The 22,311-nt window shown below is 37.7% G+C and overlaps 2 protein-coding genes across 2 annotated transcripts in view; both read right to left on the bottom strand.

The window, feature by feature from the left end:
- Window positions 1-9,514: 9,514 nt before the first annotated feature.
- Window positions 9,515-11,477, bottom strand: gnrh3 (gonadotropin-releasing hormone 3). The gene is made up of 3 exons (XM_044136778.1): window positions 11,168-11,477; window positions 10,901-10,978; window positions 9,515-9,708 (listed from the first exon to the last, which is right to left on the bottom strand). The coding sequence occupies exons 1-3, from the start codon at window positions 11,303-11,305 to the stop codon at window positions 9,655-9,657; spliced, it is 270 nt and encodes an 89-aa protein (XP_043992713.1). The 5' UTR covers window positions 11,306-11,477; the 3' UTR covers window positions 9,515-9,654.
- A 2,932-nt stretch (window positions 11,478-14,409) lies between these two features.
- Window positions 14,410-22,311, bottom strand: part of LOC122842688 (receptor-type tyrosine-protein phosphatase epsilon-like) — a 28,132-nt gene continuing 20,230 nt past the window's right edge. Inside the window, exons 12-21 of the mRNA XM_044136777.1 lie at window positions 21,958-22,121; window positions 20,206-20,341; window positions 19,875-20,024; window positions 19,315-19,408; window positions 18,843-18,919; window positions 18,568-18,702; window positions 17,069-17,194; window positions 16,828-16,979; window positions 14,637-14,772; window positions 14,410-14,535 (exon numbers count right to left, since the gene is read on the bottom strand). Of these exons, the coding sequence (XP_043992712.1) occupies window positions 14,461-14,535; window positions 14,637-14,772; window positions 16,828-16,979; window positions 17,069-17,194; window positions 18,568-18,702; window positions 18,843-18,919; window positions 19,315-19,408; window positions 19,875-20,024; window positions 20,206-20,341; window positions 21,958-22,121 (1,245 nt within the window). The 3' untranslated portion in view covers window positions 14,410-14,460. The remainder of the gene's footprint in view (window positions 14,536-14,636; window positions 14,773-16,827; window positions 16,980-17,068; window positions 17,195-18,567; window positions 18,703-18,842; window positions 18,920-19,314; window positions 19,409-19,874; window positions 20,025-20,205; window positions 20,342-21,957; window positions 22,122-22,311) is intronic.

The raw sequence follows: 22,311 nt of genomic DNA, 5'->3' as shown, positions 1-22,311 counted from the left end.
TTTGCATATTTTTATGCCTTTCAGCGCCACATCATGATGCTGCCACACTATTGTGTGTTTGTTGTGATGTGGAGTGTTTGGAGTCTGACAAACATAGTCTCTTGTCTGATGGCAAAAAGTTCAATTTTATTTTCGTGGGGTTAAAGAGTTTTCTTCCACTTGACCATGGAGTCTCAAGTCCAGCCTTGATCTGAGTTCTGTCCAGCAGTGGCTTCCTCATTCCATAAAGCTTTGACTGATGAAGAACTCAGTCAATAGTTTTTTAATGCAGCATCTCTCACATCTCAGCTGTTGAAGCTTGTAGCTATTTCAGCGTCCTGGTGGCATCTCTCACTAGTCTTCTTCTTGTCACTACATTTGTGAGGATCAGAGCAGATTTACACTTATTTCTTCCATTTCTTGCCAGATTTAACTTAACTTCAGGGGATATTCAATGCCTTATGGATTTGTTTTATTCACCCCATGTCCTACACTTTTCAACAACTTTCTCTGATTTGCTTGAACTGTTCTCTTATCTTCATGCTGTACTGATAGCCATGGATTCTGATTAACTAGTGAATTGACCTTGCAGACACAGGTGTCCTTATACTACAATCACTTGAGACACAACACACTCAGGTGATCTCCATTCCACTTATTGATCTCCATTCCAGACTACAGCTTGGTTGGACCTTTGATGAATTAGGCAAATCATCACAAGTATATTCATGCAGTAACTTATTTTGAGTTAAATATTTTAATTTATCATTATTCTGAGGAAATCAGTTTTCACTTTGACATTGAAGATTTTTTTTTTTTTTTGTCGAAGAAGCCAAAATGTAATGATTATGTTTGCAATAATGGGAAAAATAATCCAAATGGTGAATACCTTTTGTTGGCAAAAAGTCTGTCCCTTAAAGTTTTGAACATTCTGTCATGTTACAGCCACAAACAACAATATATATTTTTGTCTCTAACAGCTTTGGGCATCTGCAGACTGTTTTTTTGTTTTTGTTTGTTTGTTCATTATTGTTTAAAAGCTCAGTCACATTCAATGGAAAGTATCATGTAGCAGATGTTTTGGGATTTTTTTTTTTTTCTTTTACAGATTTCCAGTTAGATTTAGGTTTAGACATTGGTCGGGTAGTTTTTATACACATTATATGTTTTAATATGAAATACTTAATTGCAGTTAGATGTGACTTCAAGCAGTGCTGCTCACAGTTGAAGTTCTGCAGCAGTCTCAATTCATTTAAAGTGCCAAATAGAGCTTCATATATAATTGTTTTGCATTTAGCTCCATCCGTCTTGATCTCAAACTGCCTATCTTCTCTGTGAATCCTGAAAAAGCATGATGTTGCCACAACCATGTTTCACTGTGTGTTCAGGGTAATGCGCAGCGTTGCCAAGTAGTTTGTTGGGCCTCATTTAAACCAGAACCTTATTCTGCATTTTAACCATCATTGTGGCACCGACATCCTCATGGACCCATTAACTTACATGTAAGCATTTTGAGGATGACAGTTAAGGGGTTAAACCACAGATGCAGCTCCTTCTGGGTTTTTATGACATTTTTCTGTACAGGTCAGATGGAGGACACATTTCTGCCATCACACATCTGTGAGTTTCTACAGCTCCGGTAGAGTTAGAATTGATCTTTTAGCTGCCTTTCTGGTTAAGTGGGCAGGCTTATCATTTAGGTTTGCTGTTGTGCCATAGAGTCTTTCCATTTTGGAAAAGATAGGTTGAAATATTTTAAAATTTCTCACAGCTATAAAATTCTTCTCAACCCTACATCTGAATTGTCTGTTATGCGTCTTGCTATTCGTGTTGCTGTTGCTTCACAAATGTTCTCTGACATTAGTCACAAAACAAAAGTGAAACAAATGTATATTGATTTAGTGATAAGCTGATTGCTGAAGGTAGTTTCATTTGAACTGTTCCAAAGTAAACGGAGCATAACACATATGCAAGCCACAGCATTTAGAAAATAATAAAAAAAAAAACTTTTGCTTTCAACTTCCTGGCTAAGCCGTGCTTTGTGTTGGTCTACAAAATATAAAACTGCTCTAAAAAGAAATTATGTTAAAGTAACAAACTGGGCGAAATTTCAAATACCTTTCCAATGCACTCCACAACAGGTCTCCTGTGTGATCTGGGACTTTACCACGAGCGACATGGCAGGTTCAGGAAAAGTAAACAGAGCTGAAAAAATGAAAGTTGAAAGAAATGACAGCCACTTTTTCTTTGCATCCGAATGATACAGCTGCGCTCAAAAGCTCACAGTTTTCTTCTCTTTCGATTAAATGCTCTTTCTCTGGCTGTTTGTGCTTTTTACAGTGGAGTGTGCTACATCACTACTTTCTTCTCTACAGGGGCCCCTGGGCTCCCCAAGCAATAGGAGTAAATTAGAGTGCACCTGTTCCAGCTCCAAGATAAGCCATCTCCAGAGGATTTCCTCTGAGTAAAATGAAGTGAGTGAAGAATAAACAGAATATCACAGCATTACTCCGCCAAGGTGAAGTTGCTGCCGCTCTGGGGACACGGTTCGTTTTGCACAACACCCAGCAAAATATCCTCTGTAAAAACCTCTGGATGTTAGACTGCAGGAATGGTCTCTGCTCACAGCGGAGAGAATAGGCGCTGCTCTTTTGTGCTCCGACCGACCGAGGCAGGCGAGTCAGCTCCTCAACTGTATCTACTCAGAACCTTGACTCAAGATGCTGTTATTTTGTGGTTTGGGTTTTGCGGTTTGTCTTCAGCGTGTTTCGCCTTCGTGTCAACACATGTGCAATGGTCAGACATCAAACAGCATGCTTCCTCTTTTTAAAACAATTTTATAGTCCTGCCAAACATTTTTTTTTAAAAATCTAATTAAGTCAACTCAAAAAAAATACTTTTTTTCCCCCTCTCTCTCCCTTATTTGCATCAGCTTAGCTTAGACAAATAACTCCTTGTATGTTTCTTGGAAGACATAAAAGGCGTAACCCCAGTGTGATGCCCAAAGACCACTGACCGCAAATGTCTAGAATGCAAAACTCACCCAGTTGGTTTACACATGAAAGGCAGGAATAATTAGAGGAAAAATTTAATTCATCATACGTTTGATAATCAGTCTGATTTGGTCTCCTATCTGCACCAGGGCATTCAAATAACCCCCCCCACTATTAGCACCCCACTCTGCCTCACAACAGTAGTCTGTTTTACCCTCCCTTTGTTCCCTTACAACACATTATCATTATTGTAGCTAATTGCACGGTTCGCCTTGAAGTCGTGCTGGAGACTCGTGATCCGGGGTTGAAACGTGGATGGGGGATCTGGTCTCCTCCACAGCTTGCTTTACCCTGCTAATTGCCGTTACCAGAGGATGAGGCATGCTCCTCGCTGCGGCCAGCCGGACAAGGCTGGAACAAGGCACTGGCCGGGCTGGGTGGAGGGGGATGCTATCACACAAGGGTGGTAGGATGTGGGAGGGAGAGAAAAGGGTGGCGCAACTGACGTGGGATGGGTAGACCAGATTGGGGAGGGAAAGGATAGCAGTAGGGGGCGAGCAGAGGGGGATGCAACCAGCATTAGATGTAGGTCAGCAGGAGTGGAGTACCCTAAAGATTACAGTTGGTTAGTGCGACCCCTCTCTGACAAGATCCAAGCCCTTGCTCCCAGCAGAGGTGGACCCTGGCATTTGGGGAACTCAGCGTGGCCTGAAGACACTGTCCAATGTTGAAGAACACTTAACAGGGCTGCAGAAATATCACCAAGACAAAAAATATTTAATGTTGTTGGTGAATGTTGCATGAGACCTGCTGTAGATGAACAGATACTTTAGTCTAGGGAAATGATGAGTTTTTTGTTTAAATATTAAACAAATATTAAGTTGTGTTTAAGATACTGAAAAAACCCACTAAAAATACTATCCTCATTCCACCTGATGGTTTTATTAAATAATAATAATAACAATAAACAACTTTCTTGAATAAAGATTTCACAAGAACATCATTTATGAGAAAGCCGTCTACATTTAAATTCAAATTAAAGAGTTATCAATAGCAAACATTGCATGTATTTTCTTTTTTTTATGATTTAACAAATCCTAATACTTGCATACATTGTAAGGTATGCAAACAGTAATGGTTTAATGTGTCTCTGTTTTTTTGCTCATTTCTGTTGCTTGTTGCCATGCTGGAGTCACATTTCATGTACATTGTGTATTAAAATTACTGGAAGTCAAGTTTGGCAACTAGTCAATTGGCAAGTTTTTGCAAGTGCATTCAACTAACATGACCTCACCTAGACCTGGAGTCTGCCTCGAGATGACACAACTACCAGACCAGATACACTTTCACAATTTAATTATTGCCTCTAATTTATTTAATAATATGAAAAAAAGTGAAGATCATGTAAGATGCATTCTGTAGTTTAGAAAATGTGTGTTTTTGATTGCAAGTAAAAACATGAAATTTGAAGATGATTTCAATTGCAAAACATTCAAACAAACCAATTTAGGTAAATTAAGAGACATTGTTGATTGTGTGGTGTGGTTGAGGAGTCATGGACTAAAATGGAACTGGGACCCAAAATTAAGTTCAGCACAAGCCCCAAATATTCTAGGATCAGCCCTGTACTTAGCTAATTTTTATTGATTTCCAACAGTCAGTGTCTAAATAATACTAAACTGAACTGTAAATTACTGTAAAATTTGTCTATATCCAAAAACGATTCCTCCATTCTGGACCATATCCTAATAATGATCTTTTTTATGAGTGTATCTTTTTTTAAATTTTTTATCAGCATTGTTTATTAAAGAAATGCACTTTGAAAGGCGGGTTCATCGAACTCTAAAAATCTTGCAATTTTTGCGAGCTCTGATAGTTTTGAAATTCCGACGGGAATGCTAGTTTTACGCTGCAGTATCAACTTCTAACTTCAAAAAATGAGTCACAACTCCCTGGTGGGGCTTTATAGAAAGGAAATGGAATCATAGACATAACTAGTGACAAAGCCGCCATCACCTCACATAAGATCTCATTCCTTCTGTAGGAATTTTGTTTTATATAACCCCCAAAATTGAGAAATATCTTCCTCTCATGCAGCTCCCCCCCTCTTCATTCAAAAGGTATTTTCATGACCAAACAAAAGGAAATGGTGTCATTAATGATATGTATTGTGAAACAAGCCCTCTTGAAACAGTGTTTTCTATAAATGTACAGATAAAGGGGCTGATCTCTTTCCCAACAAAGGATCTCTAAAATATGAAGTGAAAAGCTACCCAAGATGAAGCTGGTAAAAAACAGGCAAGGAAGAGCCTATTTCCACAACACAAACAGATTTCCTGGCCTTTAGCAGTCTCTTACTGGGATACTTTGAGACATATCCATCAAAACACAGCTGTATTCATTCATATTTCATACCTCCTCCTTCTCCCAGTGCTTTAACACAGTTCTTTGATCAAAGAAGAGAACTCGGATCACAACAGGAAGGTTCCCTGCCAGCTACGAAGAAGATACAGTACAGTACATGACTCTGTATAGCTGTCTTTACTTTAAATCGTCATTTAAACAAAAATAAAATGACATATATTTATGCTTTGCAAATCGATGTTAAAGGAAAAAAATTAAAACTTTAGAAATTTGTCTCTTTCTTGAGTTCTCCTCTGTTGTTTAATTCTTGTAAAGTTCTGTTGCAAAAATTGTACAATTTATCTCTATTCATCTGACAGTGAAAGACAAACTCCACCAGTAAGTTTCCCTAAGAATAGGGATTTTTCTGAATATTTTTTTTAACCAATTTAAGCCTTTGTCGGGGGTTTAAAAGAAATACAGTTCGAGCAACTTGGGTGAAGGAATTGCTGCGAGAGTGACAGCTAGGATCAGATCCTAAACACACAGCTCAAGAGTGTCACCATGTGGAGATGGGAAGATATGGCAAAATGGAGCCAGTACAGCTTCCTGAACAAATGTTTTAACACAGCGCAAGAGAAACTGGGGATTTTTATCAACCTTAAGACTCAGTCTTTTTTATTGTAACTATACTTTTAACAGTTAACTTAAGTTATATTTAAATTTGATTAACTTTCCAGCTTGTTCCTGAATCTCACGTCCAGCGTATAAATTCCAAGACGTCGCACTTCCAAGTACTCCTTTCAGTAAGGCTCAGGGAGGAAGAGACAAAAAAAAAACGTTTGAAGACCTCCCTGACATTTAGACTCTCTCTGAAGATGACTTTGCCTTCTACTATTGCCTGCGGGAACATAGTAAGACCCACACTTAACTTCAATTGAAATGCAGTGCCAGAGTCCTCCTGGGGAAATTATCATTCTGTTCGTAATAAGTGTCACAACAAGCACCTGGAAAATTACTTTATTACACTTCCCGCTTAAATAAAAGTTTCCTCTGACTCACTGGAATCACATGCAGTGCAAGGAACAATGAGCAGTGCCTTGCAAAAGTATTCAGACTCTGCAAACCTTCTGGATTTTAACACATTTCAACAGCAAAATTTAATCTATTTTAAAGCCTGTCGAAGTGGAAACGACGTGTGGCTGAAATTCTACCTCGGATCACGAGTGGGCACAGCATCATGAGAAAGAAGGTGACCTGTTCTGATGAAAACATCATGTTATGGGTCTGTTTTTTTTTCTGCAGGTGCATTAAGTTGGTGGGCAGATAAAAAAAAAAAAAAAAAACGACATACGGATGTGCAAGACAGTTTGGTTACGGGTGTGTAACCAAATTAAACCTATACATTAAGTATGTAGGACTTGTAGAGACTTCATATCTCAGGGAAGAGAATAAATTGACAGGAAGATACAGTAGTTGTACTCTAATCTGCCCCATTTTGGAGGAGTGACAAGAGAGCCTTTAGAAGTCCTATTTGCAGCTTGGCACAAGCAAAGTTGGCCGGCACTGCAAGTGTGGGAGAAGGTGTCCTTGAGACCGGGGTGCAAGTTCACTTCTTGAGGCCAAAAGTTAACCCATAAAAAGCTCAAACTATGCCCAAACATAAAATATCAGATCCCAAAGCCCCATCATGGTACATAGAAATTATTTTTTCAACAGGGATTATGAAGTTGATTAAAGTTGCTGAAGATGAATGGAGTACAATAATGGAAAATTCTGGGTGAGAATCTGATAGACGCTGCAAAAAAATTTTGAAACTGGGGAGCAAGTTCACGTCTAATTATGAAGTCTTTGGTGTTTGTTTCCTCCAAAGACTTGCTGTATTTACACTCAAAAGTAGTTCAGCTAAGTGTTGGCTCACAGGAGCTAATATTTTCAGAATTTTACAAGCAAAAAACCGTCTATTGTTTTCTTTTTCTTCTTCCTTTTCACTTTACAGACTTATGTGGAGTCAATTAAATATGTCAAAGTTTGTGGCTTTACCACTAGCACAAGCGAAAATGTTAAAAGGGAGAATGTGCTTTTTCAAGCCACTGTAAACACCAAAATTCTAGTCAAAGGACGTATGTTTGGTGATATGAGGAGGCACACCTGTTTGATGCGATTTATTGATGTGGTTGTTGACTTTCTGTCATAGCCTTGGATGGAGGTGCTAGGAGATCCCTTTTTTCCTGTAGCCATTATCCAAATATGCTCTGTTTTTTTTTTTGTTGTTTTTTGTTTTTTTTTTAGAAAATGAATGGCACAAAAATCAAAGTATCAAAAATGCATCGCCTCTTCATAATGGAAATCCCTCTGAGCAAGGACATGTAACAATGGGCCATTCTCAGCTTCCTGTCCTTTCCCTCTCCATGCCAATGAACGTGACCTCCACGGCATTAACAATGGGGCACCTTGCAGCATAAGCATGCATACGCTAAGGCTGCTTTTCATCTTTGTTGTTATATTTAAGGATGACATCCTAGCCTGCTGGCCTCTAACCATTGTCTTCAGCATGATTATTTTCTACCCGTTGTTTAGCCCCAGTTGCGGCGCTTTGATGAAAAGGTCGCCACTCAATTGGAAAACAGTCATTAAAATGCGGTTGGTACTATTCACCGGTGTGCATGGGGGAACCAACTCAACTGAGCTGGTTAATCAAAAGTTAATTATATAATTTTCATGCAGATGAGGGAAACATTCAAATGAATCCCAACCCTACAATCATTACAAAAAATAAATAAAGAAATAATTCTAAAAGGCTATAAAATGTTCAGGGACCAGGAGGCTGTAAACAATATGAAGTTTAATTTGAGGTAAACAAAGTGAATATCCACCAGGGGGTCTGGGGAAGGAGAAAGTGAGGTTAAATCAAATTTGGAAACATAGATACCAGCAGGTTTTGTTGTCCTGATATATGTGCAATTAGGCGGGTCCTTGATGAGGACACAGGGAGGGGAGAAAGTTGGCTCACACGGCTAATGCTTTGGGGTTCTTTAAACAGAATTTATGGGATTTTATGCTTTATGTGTAAACATTAATTATTCTCACAAAACTACACCAAACCGAATTAAACCTGTATTTTAAGAAGAAGTTGTAAAAGTATAATTATCTTTTATGAGCATGTTCTAAAATTATTGAACACCCCATGAAGACGAGCGCAAACTCTGTGGGACTTCCAGAGGGAAATGCCCTGGACAACAATTTCCCCTGCAACTTTGTCCAAGAAGGCAAAGTATCACTCTTCAAAAAATGCTCAGCGTCTCCTCATCTAATAAAACGAGTGTGTTATGCAAATTACAGACATGAATATTAAACCAATGAGGTGAAGTATCACAAATGAACAAGTATTGTTCTGGAAGTGCAGCGGAATGCGGTTTAATTTCTCCTTAATTCTATGTGCTCTTATAATGTTAGCCTTTTTCCCAGTTGTGCGAGCCAGTTTGGGTTCATTGGTGTGCATTACAAGCGCGCTCTAACAATGCGGGGCCTCCCCGGTGTCAGCACAGTTCATGAATCTTAGCCCCTTATGCACCAGGCGATTAGTATGGTGTTCTGTCTGTGGGGCTTTGCCAGAAAATGAGTTCTCTTTAAAACATATGCCCCCTGCTGATTCGTTTCCTTTCCGGATATGAAATTCCAATTTTTATAATGAACACCAATTTCATATACGGAGAGATGGAGAAAAAAAAAATAAAATTAAAGTTATGCACTTCGTCTGGTTTTGGATGACTGCGGTTACCCTAAATTAGGAGAAAGCCATTGTGGACGTTGCGAGCAGAAATTATTTAGATGAGTGTGTTTCGTCGGCGGAGGCTAATCAGCAGTCAGGTATACGGGCGCAGAAATCAGCTGGTGTTTTCCACATTGCATATGCATATGACTGGCGTGGCAGAAAATGGAATTACCAAAAGTGTAACAAATTCAATTAAGTCATTGATTCCCAATAAATTGGCTTAATCACCAGCTGTTGTCATGCTAAGATTGTTGTGTCACAAGTTTGTCATGCTTGTCGGTCGTGACTGCTACACAAAGACGATTTATTGGATTTAAAAGCTACAAAAGATCTTTTTATTTATTTTTATTTTTTAATGTGGTGACCAGATCTATAAGATGTTTTCCCAATCTGATTAAATGAAACAATACACCTTTAGTCAGGGTTCAAACGTTTATTATAACTGATTTATAATGACATTAAAGACATGTAGTTTATGTGTTGAAAACAAGAAAAAATCTGAAGTCAGAGTAGACAGTCCATGGCGTTGATTGTAATACAGTTTGTCTTCTTTTTGATGCTCCTTTATTTATTCAGGAATCTTTTGTTTCTGTCAAAATGCCTGGAGCCATCATTAATCTAAAAAATTAAAACCAGAGATTTGTCAGAATTTGAGCTGCAAATTAAATATGGTTGTGGCTCAGTAAATTAAAACACAAATCTTTTTTTTTTTTCAGTATTTTGATTCATATTGCTTAATTATACACAAAGTGACAATATTACATGTTTATTTCTGTTGACTTTGTGACTGGTGTGTCTTACTGAAAATAGCAAATAATTTCTCTGTGGCTTTGGGCAATGCATGTTCCTTGTCTATTGACTACAGCAACATTATGGTCACTAAAACACATACTGATACATTTAGTGGCAAAGCTAAATGTATCAGGGTAGGTGATAATTCTTGATGTGGTGTGATTGCAGCATCTTCAAAAAGCTTGTCTGCAGAAGGAAACGTGAACATCACCAAATGTTTGGTAGACGATTGTGCCAAACTTTGGACTTGATAAAACACATTGGACCGATAGCAGAATGACTCCCTAAACAATCCCTGAGTATGAAGACTGCAAACTAATTTGTAAATAAAATGTGAAAGTTAAAATGTGAAAAAGAAGACTTTGGGCTAATATCCAGAATCTCTTAAAGGATTTTGCTTCACATTTAGGTTGAGGTTGTGATGTTTCCTGTTTGTGCAGCTGTAAAGGGTTTTTCCTTCTACCAAACTTTCCATGAATGTACATGGATACAGCAATGACCTTTTGTGAATTAATGTCCTTGTGAGACATATCACTTATTATTACATGTATGTGTTAAAATGTTTATTTGTCTCTGATACCTTAATTATCTGGGAAGCTCAATTTTGGTTTAAATACCCAGAAGCTTGTAACTTAAACAAAACAAATGTCTTAAATGTAACATTCTGTGCCATTAAAAGTGTTTAATAATATTCACTGTGAATTTGATTTGTTAGAGTTAAAGCTAGATATTGAATCACACCTTCCTTTAAATTTTACTGTATTTAAATACATTTATAATGATAAGAATTAGATCTGAATTGTGGTCGTCACCCTTCATTTAGGTAAAAATAAAAATACGACACATTAATCATGCACAAATTCAGTCAGGCAGGAGCAGAAAAATAAAAACAGTGATTGAGCCATTTGTATATTGTCATTGCGATTTTAGAGCATGGCGGCTTTAGGGGCATGATGCACATTAATATTGTACAACTGAAGGAAACATTGGTGATGAATTATGTATAAAAAGCTCTTACATTGTACGGCCTAAGCCTCTCCTGGGTTTGGGCACTCGCCTCTTCAGGAAGTGACACCACTCCTCCCGTGCCCATCATCTGAACACAACATGAGACATTTTGGAACTGAAGTTTGGAACAATGTTTGAAGTGAAATTGAACCTACAGCACCAGAGTCGGACTTCACACACCAGTTCTATGAAAGCATTACTCGTAAAACGGGTTTTTTGATTCAATAAAGTTACCACATTTCCTGAAACTCCAACTCCACATAAAATAATCACTCACCCTGATGGTTGCCTCGAGCTCTCCCACGCTTCTCTTTCCACCTGGTAGCCATCCATAGGACCAGTGCTGGCACAGAGTGACCTGAGCCAGCAATGCCAACAACAGCACCTGCACCATAACTCTGCTGCTTGCCTTCATTAAAGCTGCGGGGAAAGCCAAATATGTAATAAAAACAATAATGTCACAGCTCCGCAGCCCACGGATGCAAACTAACTCATCACCGTGCACAAGCAGACTATAATTTAGACCACAGTTAATCAAAACAACAGTTATAAGTTCATGGACATTCACCCAACTTCATCGAAGACTATCTCACCTCTGTGTTTTCCTTGTTAGCATGTGGTGCATTAGCCAGGGGGGGATTTTATAGGTGTTGTACAAGGCTGCTGTCAGGATTATAATCCCCTCTTTGCAGGTGTGACACATTTACGGACTAATGGGACACAAAACACAACTAATGGAGCTGGCTAAGTGCTCACATATGCTGAGATCACCGCCAGGCTTGGAGAGGCATTAAATATATATCATAAAATGTCTTTGTGATGTATTGGATGCATCTGTGTGGAGGTGCTCACTAAAAAAAAAGACATTTGGATGAAACCTGACGTTTATCTCCATCTATAATTTATTGGACGCTGCTTTTAGCAAACAGTTGCTGAAAATCTGCACAGATACAAAAGGCAGAAAAAAAAAACATCACTTAAACCAGATGCTTGTGCATTTGTTACACTTGCTGTAAGGCTTTAAATGTCATTACCCTTATCTGTTATTCTTTTAGGACAGATTGAAGTCAACAGTGCAGTTAGCGATGATGAATGACCACGACTGACTTTTGTGTACACCAAAAATGTAAAGTAAATTAAAAAATAAGAGCAGTGATTCCAGTGTAAACCAATTATTTTGATGTACAAACATAGTAGAAAGTTTGCCGTACAAACTTTAATGCTCCACAAATATTTAATCACAAAACTTGCAAAAATATAGTTCCATAGAGGCAATTTAGGATTATCAATAACTATTGTGGTTACTATAGAGTGTGAGTTTCTATTTACTGTACAATGGATAAACCCGTATTAAAAAGATGAGTTCTTGTTGCAGTAAAGTGATGCAACTCATTTCAGTTAATAAGATAAATCTTAAGTTGCTTGGGATTATGAAGATTATTTTAAATTCACAATTTAAAGGTTTTGTTATTTTAATTTTTCTTGTGTGTTTGATATCAATATGTTCTAAGAATTCGAAGTCAGAAAAATGTTTAGTACATATTTTATTTTTATATTTTCCAAGTTAACTTATTAACCTGAATTAAGGAGATCATTCATTTGTTTGTTTTGGTAGGTTTAATATGCCATATGTGTAGATAATATTTCATAGAAAAACAATATGGGGATCACTGGACATTTTTTTCTGAAATCTGCATCTGTCTGCTGGATTCAAACACAAGTCAACACACATCCTTCCACCTACTGAGGCACTGATTAATCGATTACTGTGAGCCAAAATCAACTCGAAAGCCTGATGGACAAAGTTGTGATTAAATATCTGGGTTATTGTAACACGTATTAATTCCAAGAATTTTTCCTAAGTTGAAATATTAGTTGTGGTTTGTTTTAAAATTAGTCTGTGCTTGTTTGCTCTGCAGAATTTCAAACAAGAAACAACATTACATGTATCATTTTGACTCTTAGTTTGATTATGCAAAATACCATATATGCTGATATTTATATCAGGAATTTAGGAGAAATGTCCGAAGCAGTTTACAGAATAAAACAAAAAATGTTAATGTTTTTGAAAAATATACAAATAAATGTATTATTTCACCTTTATTTATTCGGGTAAATCTTATTGAGAAATGAGGCGAGGTCTCATTTTCACGGGCAACCGGTTTTTATATAAATTTAAACTGATAAAGTTAGACTTTGAATAACAATAACAGGAGGGGGATGTAGAGAAGAATGAACTATCTGCCAGTGGATCCGGTGATATTACTGGTTGTGAGCTGTATAAGTAAATATTGTTGTCATTACATCTTTTAAATTAGTTAACTCAAAAAGTTCTTTGTATGAATAACTATTCTTCACATCAATCAAACAGATGAATCTACTTCAAACCCCAAAATGTATGCATTCAAGTTGAATGTATAACAATTATAATTATATTGAGGGTAGAAGAGAATGGCTTTTCTGGTGTCGTTTGGGTGCAAAAAGTAGAGCTCACCTAGAGTGCCATTCATGCAAAAACTTCTGCTGCTTACAGTAAATCTCTTCCTAGAGTCTATTTTTAATTTGCCCATACTTCACGATTTTATAGGAATCCTGACTCTAGTTTCCTATCACACTCTACAAAACATTAATGTCAGACAATCGGCATTTTAACATTATTATCTTTATCTTTATTAGCCGTATGTGCCTGTGGGTTGTCCCTCTGATCAACTAGAGAACTACGCAGGGTTTACCTCAAACCTTTTAATCAATAAAAAGCGGCTTCTGTGTCAGAAACCTAAATATGATTAGGTAGGCGTAGAAAATGGATGAATGTTTTGGACTTCTTACAAATTATTATTCACTAATCTATATGTAAAATGCTTCTTCAAAATATGTTACATAAAAAAAAAATCAAAAAGATATTGCAAACAACTGTCTTAACATGATTTAATTAGTGTCACTTTGTGACTAGTTTCTCAAGATTAGAACTTTGTCTAATCAAAATGTTTACGCAAGATGGAAGCATTTATCAACCTGGCTTGATACAATATATAAAAACTATTCTTTTAAAAGCAGAATGTGACGCTCGGCTGGGATGATGCATCTGAATTCTAGATATAACGCATTACTTCCTGCCCGTTCCAATACAAGCTAATTGCATGTTGCCACGTCAGGCACCAATCCACTAATATTTATCGCCACAGGCAAAACAGAAGTTAGTTAGTGAGGCTGAATCTAATTGCAGCAGGCAGCAGCTGTTAAGTGAATCGCAGACTGAAAGTGAGGTACTATAAAGCAGAAATAAACGTGTATGAAGTCTTCTGTTTCTCATCAAGCACAAATAATATTTACACAATAAACTTACTTATTTTACTTATAAATCATTACAATAGTAGCGCATAAGTTCATTCAGAAAACCTAATCTGTTCAGATCAGGTTACATGTTTTTGGGAGATTTAGCCCTGGAGCTCTCCTGTGCCAAAGGTCTCCTAACATTTTATGCCAAGTGTAAAATGTAAAAAGCTATACAAATCAACATTAAGAAAAACAAAGCAGACTTTTATTTGGCTGATGTATATACAAAGTGACCTATTTAAAATTGGCATAGTCTGAGAAAATGTCGATAAAATCCTGGACCACTCTGTAGCAGAAGTCATATTGCTCCTGGAAATGGAAAGTGAAAGGAGAAGCATGAACAGAAACCGTCCAGACAACAAAACCACGGACAAAGCGACATGTTTAAAATGATTGTGCGCTGCTCTCACCACGGTCTGAACCATGTGTGGTCTTTGCATGCGTAAACTCTTGACTGTCTGAAATACATCCAGGAGGCCTTCGGCTTTTACTCTTTCCAGAATGTTGCTGAGTGCAATAAAGGTGCCGGTCCGTCCCGCGCCGGCGCTGTGAACAGAAGGTGCAGAATTAATGAAAAGCTACTTCTCGAAATGCAACCACTGGAAGTTCCTTCTCTCATCTTTTTCTTTGTTCTTTCTAAGCAGTTTAGCAAAGCAGTCCAGCGGGTCTGGTAGCCCGGCAGTGTCAGGCCAGATTTCCTCTACAAAAGTGAGAAGTTATATATCTCTTCTGTTGCATAGCCTAGTGTATTGTGAAGAGCAAAAGTTTCCTCAGAGGCCCTTCAAAGTAGGCTTGTTAGAATTTTTTTTTATTTAGTCACAACAGAGTCTTATATTTGACCTCATAATGTCTTACGAAAAGCTGATCAAAAGGTATTCTCAAAAGCCTTTTTCTTTGTTTTTTTCTGGATGTCTGCAGAGATACATTCATATTCAGCATATTAGAATTTACGATCCAATAAAACTCATTTGTCAGGTTAAAAGATTAAATTGACTTACATTTTTTTTTATTGGTTTGCTGTAATATTTTCATTTTAAATGTCATGTTTTCATCAAATGTAGGCAGAAAATCATCATGATTAACACAAAGAAAGGCTTCTGTGTGTAATTAATCTATGTAATGTGTTTCACTAAGTAACGAAGCTCCTGACGTGAATGGGCTTTCAAGAACTTTCTAATTTATTGAATGAGTCTGTGTATCATAGACCTTCAAATGTGAATGATATCATGTGTAGAAATTCAGACAATGTCAAAATAATCCACAATTAGTCCACTTTAAATACTAGTTAATCCGTTAATTATTTAATGGGAAACTCCCTTTTATTCAGTAAAACTAACGTTTTTAAATCTTCAATATGGAAACAGCACTAGTGTCATATGAGCGTGAATGCTTCTTAAAGTTCCAAAACTTAGAATTTCTCATTCTTCCTTCACTCTTTTCTCCCTCTAGTTAAAGCAAGATATTACAACTAAAACATCGGCTACAGGTCCATTTTTTTTTCCTATCTTGGGAGACCAATGACATAAAATTTGTTATAAAATAAAATAAAATAAATTTAAACTAACATCAGCTTAAGCAGTAGTGGTAGCATACTCAAGTTACGATCCTTGTCCTTTAGATTTGTGTTTATGACTCATTTAACTAATTAATTAGTAAATTAATTCCTCATTGAAATAAATATTTTAACATATTAACTTACATATGCAAGACCATGTTTCTTTAAATTTATGATAAAATCCTCCCATCGGAAGGAATGAATTAATTACTCGAACTATAAATTATGACACTAGTTATTTAGGCCTATTAATTCTACTTCAACGCATATTTCAGTTTCTTTACAATGGAATTAACATTCAAATCATTTGTTTTCTATTTGACGTGAAAAAAGTTAGAGGGAGTAAAGGTGACCTTTGTGTAATGGCACTAGTAATTATCCCCACTTAAAGAGAGGCTAATCCAAACGCCAACACTAATCAGTTTGGAAGCTCAGTATTTGACTGAGTCAATGTTTACTATGACGGTGGGATGGAGAGATGGAGATGTGTGTGTGTGGGGGGGAAGGGGGAGGGAAGTGAGTGAGTGCGAGAGTGATGTGCAACTCGGAAGAGAAAGTGTAGAGAGACGTTGGGGATTGCAGAGGGTTAGCCCCATTCCCGGGAGAGGGGGAAAAAAGCTTTAAAAAGCCCCTCCTAGACAAGCGGTGATGAAGGAATAGAGGCAAGTGATGACACCATTTCCTGTCGTTAGCTCATCTTATCAGATTAATCATAGTGGGAGTCAGAGGAGATTTCACTTTGAGAGGTTTTAATTGACTGTGAATCAGTGGATTGGATCAATCCCATCGGGGTATGCTGCCTTAGAATCACTTCACCTGAAGCAAGGTTCTGATCAAAGCATTCACAGCTAAGTCTTTATAAGGGATCACATAAGTGGTTAAGTCGTAGAATACTGGGTCTACTGAGAAAATGTACAAGTTATTGTAGGAACAAGAAAAAAATAATTATCTGTAAACTCAAAAGTCCAGCTTTGGATAACACAAAAAGCATGTGAGGGTGGAAAAAAGTAGGAGTACTTGCACAGTTTTCAGTTGATGTTCCTCACCTGCAGTGTACAACTATGGGACGGTTTCCAGACTGCTGCTGCTGCCTCTGCACAGCAGCAATAATGTCAATCATCCCCCTTCCCTCTCCTGGTATTCCGATCTCGGGCCATCCGTGGAAGTGAAAGTGTCGGACGTGTTGCGACTGTTTTTCCTGGAGAACATTTGCAGGATTTAAATCTTTTTCCTGATATGTCATGACAAAGCGAGTTATAATGTAGATTATTGCACAACATGACACACCGGCTTGTTGGAGAGAACCATATCTCTGCGTGTGAAGGTTTCACACTGTGTTTCCAGTTTCAGCTCCACTGTGTAGTCTCCAAATGTTATACTGCCCTCTGATGGCCAATACTGGAAACACTTTTCCTGAGAGAAAAATAAACAAACACTATTAGACTACATTTATCTGATGGTTACTCTAACAGTCATGTAAAAATAGAGTCATTAAATATTCAGTTTACTTTCGAAAGAAAAAAATTTCAAATCTCATCCTTTTTCATTTTTGAAAAAAAAAGTTACTTAATTGCCGGTAAATAAAAGTCAACCCAATTTTATTGAAAACAAACTTAATTTAGAAAAGGCATCATTAATCAGAGCAAAAAGTTAGGAAACCCATATGCCTTAGCATCTTTGTTACTCCATTGGCTGGAAAAATGTCAACAGGCCAATTCTTTTAGCTATCCACCAGTGTCTCACATCGATCTGACGAATGTTTGTCACATTACTTAACTTTAACTTTAAGATGTTTAAGGGGTTTCTGGCACATTCTGTTGGGTTCAGTTCAACCAACATATCCATTAAACCAAGATCTGACCTTTGACACAGTCAGGAATCTGTTTCTAAATTTCATTCTCAAGAAGCTTTTGGCAGATTTGGGCTGCTTTCCTAGAATGATGTTTATGCAAAACATGTTCTGCATTCTCTGGTCCAAATATTTCATTTTTACATTAAAAATGAAATATTTTTAATCTAAAAATATTTAGATTTTTAGATTAAAAGATTAGAAGATCATTCCAGATGTCCTTCTTTATCTTCATTCTCTGACAAATCAGTTGAGTGTTTTTCAAATAGCTGACAGGACGAAAGCCTGAACTGGGCACGTCGTCCTAAACATTCTCCACTTCAAAAATAGTTTCTGTACAGTTTAATGGGGCTTTACGCATTCTTTTGAGCCTTCTTAAAACCTCACCAGACTCAAAAACTTGTACAATCTCCTTTCAAAAGTCATTGACAGATTTTTCAACCTCTCCATGGTGTTAACACGTTACTTGCATTGGTTTGCCGTAATTCTTTTGTTACTTTGGACAAAAGCATATGTCAAATGCATAAAGATAAACTTCAATAGTCAGGACAACAGCAGTCTAAATGTTAATAGTCCCTACCCATAATAAATCACTTTTATATCTAATTTAAAATGTATTCTCTGCTATTATTTTTATTTCTCTGAATTTCTTTTAAGTACGCATAAATACATGTTAGAAAAACATTCCTTCATGGCTATGATTTCCTCACATGGCTGTAAGGAAATCATACAAAACAAGAAAATGCAGACAAAAAAAATATCTAAAAATAATAATAATAATAATAATAATAATAATAATAATAATAATAATAATAATAATAATAATAATAATAATAATAATAATAATAATAATAATAATAATAATAATAATAAGGAAGGGAACATTAAATGTGCAGATCGATGTCTCTTCATCTGTTTGTGCAGCACCACGCTTTACCTGCTCTCTTTCTTTGAGTTCGGTGAGCATAACGATTGAGTGACACCTCCACTCCCACACCATCCTCCAGAAGTCCTCCACAGTGTGAGACAGGGGGCCCTGGGTTGCGATAAAATAGTCCTTCTGCCTGTAGCCCTGGAGGGCGGATCATCCAGTAAACACGACTTGAGAGCGCGGCAAAGCATAATATTTTGCATTGTTTGCAAAGGAAACAATGAGCTTTATTTATACTTTTTATGGGAAATCTATACAGGAGGTTGAGAGGGAGCGCTTACATCAATAAAGGAGGCATTGATGTAGTCGGTGAACTCCTGTCCTCTTTTCACTGAGAGTATTACTCGGTTGAAGTCATCTGCGGAGAGGAAAAAATAAATAAAGAGACAAAAACTTTCCACAAGTGATTTATAATAAAATAAAAGTAAAAAAAAAAGGCTGATAAAGAAAAGAAAACATGAAAAAAAGAAAACATGCTTATAAAGCCAGAATCCTATATAAAATTTTGGTGCACTGTAAATAAATGTGGCTTGTTTCATTACTCTACTTGTAACTGAAACAACAAAAGAAGAAAAGAAGAAGAAAAAGAAAAAACACAGGCCCACATTTAAATATCATTGATCTGGCTGACATGAACTGATTTGACAGATATCCATGTACGGCGTCTGAGAAATCACCAGTAGCGAAGTGCTTTGATGTTACTCAGATATAATGCATTATGAAACCAACCGAGCATAAAAAAGCAACACTTACACGGGATGATCTGAAGCACACGGTTCTTCCTCATGTTGGCTGGAAGGTTCCCGGTTCTCATGTTCTCCTTCATAATGCGAACGTTGGTCAGCTTCTGATGGGAGAAAACATATTCAAACTGATGTGGATCAAAACCTTTAATCAACACAGGGTTGTGCAATGCGATTAAACACAGTCTTTTTTTTTTAAACTCAAAAACAATGGTTCAAAAATGTTAACAACTACAAAAACTGAAGCTGCACAAAAACATGACTTGTTGGTAGAGGGAGGAGAGGGGGACGAAAAGAAAATCTGAAAAGTAGGAACTGGAGTGTAATACTGCTCAGTTTGCGATGAGCCATGAAGGATTGTGCATCAAAGCTAAAACAAACTGAAGACGGCAGATGGTGGTGCCTTATAAAGTTTCAGCTGATCCAAAACATTTTTACTTATGATTTTCACCACCAAGAGCTGCACCCTGGGCAACATTTCCATGATAATATAACTGTGTAGGATTCAGGGTGATGGGCGACAATTCATTCTTTACTGAAATGTTTAACAGGGAGCTCCTTCCTTCGTACCCTGAATTCCTCCTCCAGGCCCAGCCTGTCGTGGGGGGCCCTGGTGTTGTGAAGCCTTTGCAGATGGCCCTCCAGAGAGCATACATCTAGCTCAGTGTCTCCGTACAGATAGTACTCCAACAGAGCCTGGTAGATAAAGGAGTACTGCATCTGAGGAGGAATAGATCAGAAGACACAACAGAAGCCGATTTAGTTCTGCTGAACTATTTTTCTCTTTTTTTTTTTCCCTGTATTACAGAACATGGCTGTTTTCCAAGTTTTCCAGTTGTTTACAGTTCAGAGTCGAGCCGTCGGTTCAAGGTGCAGCGGGTCGGACGGGGTCGTCACTTACGTCTGTCTGGATGAGTTGACAGCGCTGCTCTCGTATTCTGCTCACAAAGCCGAAGACGTCCACTCGCTGCTCCATGTGCATCATGTCGATCATGCTGTCAATGACAATGAACGTCCCAGTCCTCCCGACTCCGGCGCTGCGAAAACAAAAACAAGGGAAAGGTCTGGTCTGTGACAAACAGCTCAAAAAAAGTTACAAAACAAAACACGCACAAAGGAAAACCTTTACAGCACCTTGCAAAACATATTCATGCATCCTGAGCCCTTTCACATTTTCCTCACGTTCCAGCCAAGCTTCAGTGTATTATGTTGGGATTTTATGTGACAGACCAGTAGAATAATGGCAACAGGAAAATAAATACATTTTTAAAAACAAACCTGAAAGGCGGGGCTTATGTGCGTACCTAACACATAACTCTAACACTTTTGCGCAAAATCCAGGGCAACCAACTGAGTTCAGAAGTCAAATTTGCAATTCCACTTGTAACAAGCAGAGAACACAACAGACAGGTTGTAAGCTTAAAGCAGTATTAGGTTATTAAACAACATCCCAAGTTTTGAAATTCTCACAGAGCACCGTTCAATCCATCATCTTAAATCTGAAATGATGCATTGGCACTCTGGAGGACATGCTGAGATCTCCAGCTTAGTCATGCATCAGTTTTATGTTTGAGAAGGCATTAGAAGTTCTGTTTGCAGGTTGCCATTATACACGTGACACAGCCAACATGTCAATAACATTTCAGTTTTTGGCAACATCACGTTGTGAGGATGCTTTTCATCAGCAGCGAGAACTCAACGATAAACAAAGCTAACCCGATAGAAGTTTCAAAAGCTTTGGTCTGGTGGTGGTTCACATACTGACAGAAGTAATATGGAATGGTTTAGACCAAAGCGCCATAATGTGCTAAAAGGGGAATGTCTACCTGTAAATCTAGCAGGAAATTTGTGGAGATACTTTAAAAGAAAATACACGTTCAAAGACACTGTCTGTTCAATCCAATTGAGCTTGAACTATTTTGCAGCAAAGAATCAGCAGCAATCCCAAGTCTCCACATGTGCAGAGCTGGTAGAGAGCTCCAATTGCACCATAACATAGTTCTCCCAAGTAATTGACGTGAAGGGACTGAAAGCAAATGTGCACCACATTTTTTAGACATTCACTGGTAAAAGACCACTTTACAATTATGCACTACCTAGCTCTGGTCTATCGCATAAAACCCCAATAAAATACATTGAAGTTTTTGGTGGTAATGAGACACAAGCCACTGTAAGCGGCCTTTATTTGCCTCCCACTTAAAGAAGCTGTAGTTGTAGAACCGTAGAACTGTGGGCTCTGAACAAAGGAGTCAATTGTGGCCAGTGAGCATATGCAGAAATGCTTCGCCTCTGAAGTCCAAACACAACACTAATAGATTTACAAGGGTCATTTGGGCAAACTGCACCTCTGGGAGCACAGAGCCTGGATTCCACAGTGGGGTGTTGAACTTCGGTGGTGTGGGCCCCATTCAAGAAGTCAACACCTGTTGCAGCAGTTGCTACAGTCAGCTGCAAATTTCTTTGGTAGGCCATTATGCTGATCATTGAAACAAATACAATTCTAAAGCATGGACATTAAGTTTCTGAGCTCCATTTTTCTCTCTATATATCTAACTCTATTAAATCTGGGTGTAAACACAGCTTTTAACTTAAATCAGCAAATCTGTTTCTTTGTGTCGTTCCACTTGATGTCTCCTTTCTTCCCGTATTTTACCTGCAGTGGACAACAATAGGCCCAGCATAAGAGGGATTGACAGCCTTGACCTTCTTCAGGAATTTTAGCATTCCGATTGGTGTGAACGGCACCCCGAAGTCTGGCCAGCTGGTGAAGTGGAGCTGGGTGACCAACCGAGGAGCTCGAACGCCATCGCTGCCCTGCTGCAAAAGTACAAACACACCAAAGGTGTTACACCAGGGATGTGGACACACAGATCCGTTAAAGAAAACTATTGAATGTTGGTAGGATAATTAAAAGAAGTGCATTTTCGTTATTTTTTGTTAAATATTTCTCACTGTGCTTTCAGGGATACAATTTAATTATCAAACAGGGTTTTTTTGTTATAGTTTT

Source organism: Gambusia affinis, linkage group LG13 (assembly GCF_019740435.1).
Source record: "Gambusia affinis linkage group LG13, SWU_Gaff_1.0, whole genome shotgun sequence".
Classification (NCBI taxonomy): domain Eukaryota; kingdom Metazoa; phylum Chordata; class Actinopteri; order Cyprinodontiformes; family Poeciliidae; genus Gambusia; species Gambusia affinis.
The sequence above is the reverse complement of the archived record's forward strand: the minus strand, read 5'-3'. Positions and strand labels throughout refer to the sequence as shown.

Coding starts and splice junctions, on each gene's coding strand:
- gnrh3 (XM_044136778.1), bottom strand. CDS start 11,305: ATGAAGGCAAGCAGCAGAGTTATGGTGCAGGTGCTGTTGTTGGCATTG. Junction 10,979..11,167: donor AGCTCGAGGCAACCATCAGG/GTGAGTGATTAT, acceptor TGTTGTGTTCAG/ATGATGGGCACGGGAGGAGT. Junction 9,709..10,900: donor AGAGGCTTAGGCCGTACAAT/GTAAGAGCTTTT, acceptor TTAATTTTTTAG/ATTAATGATGGCTCCAGGCA.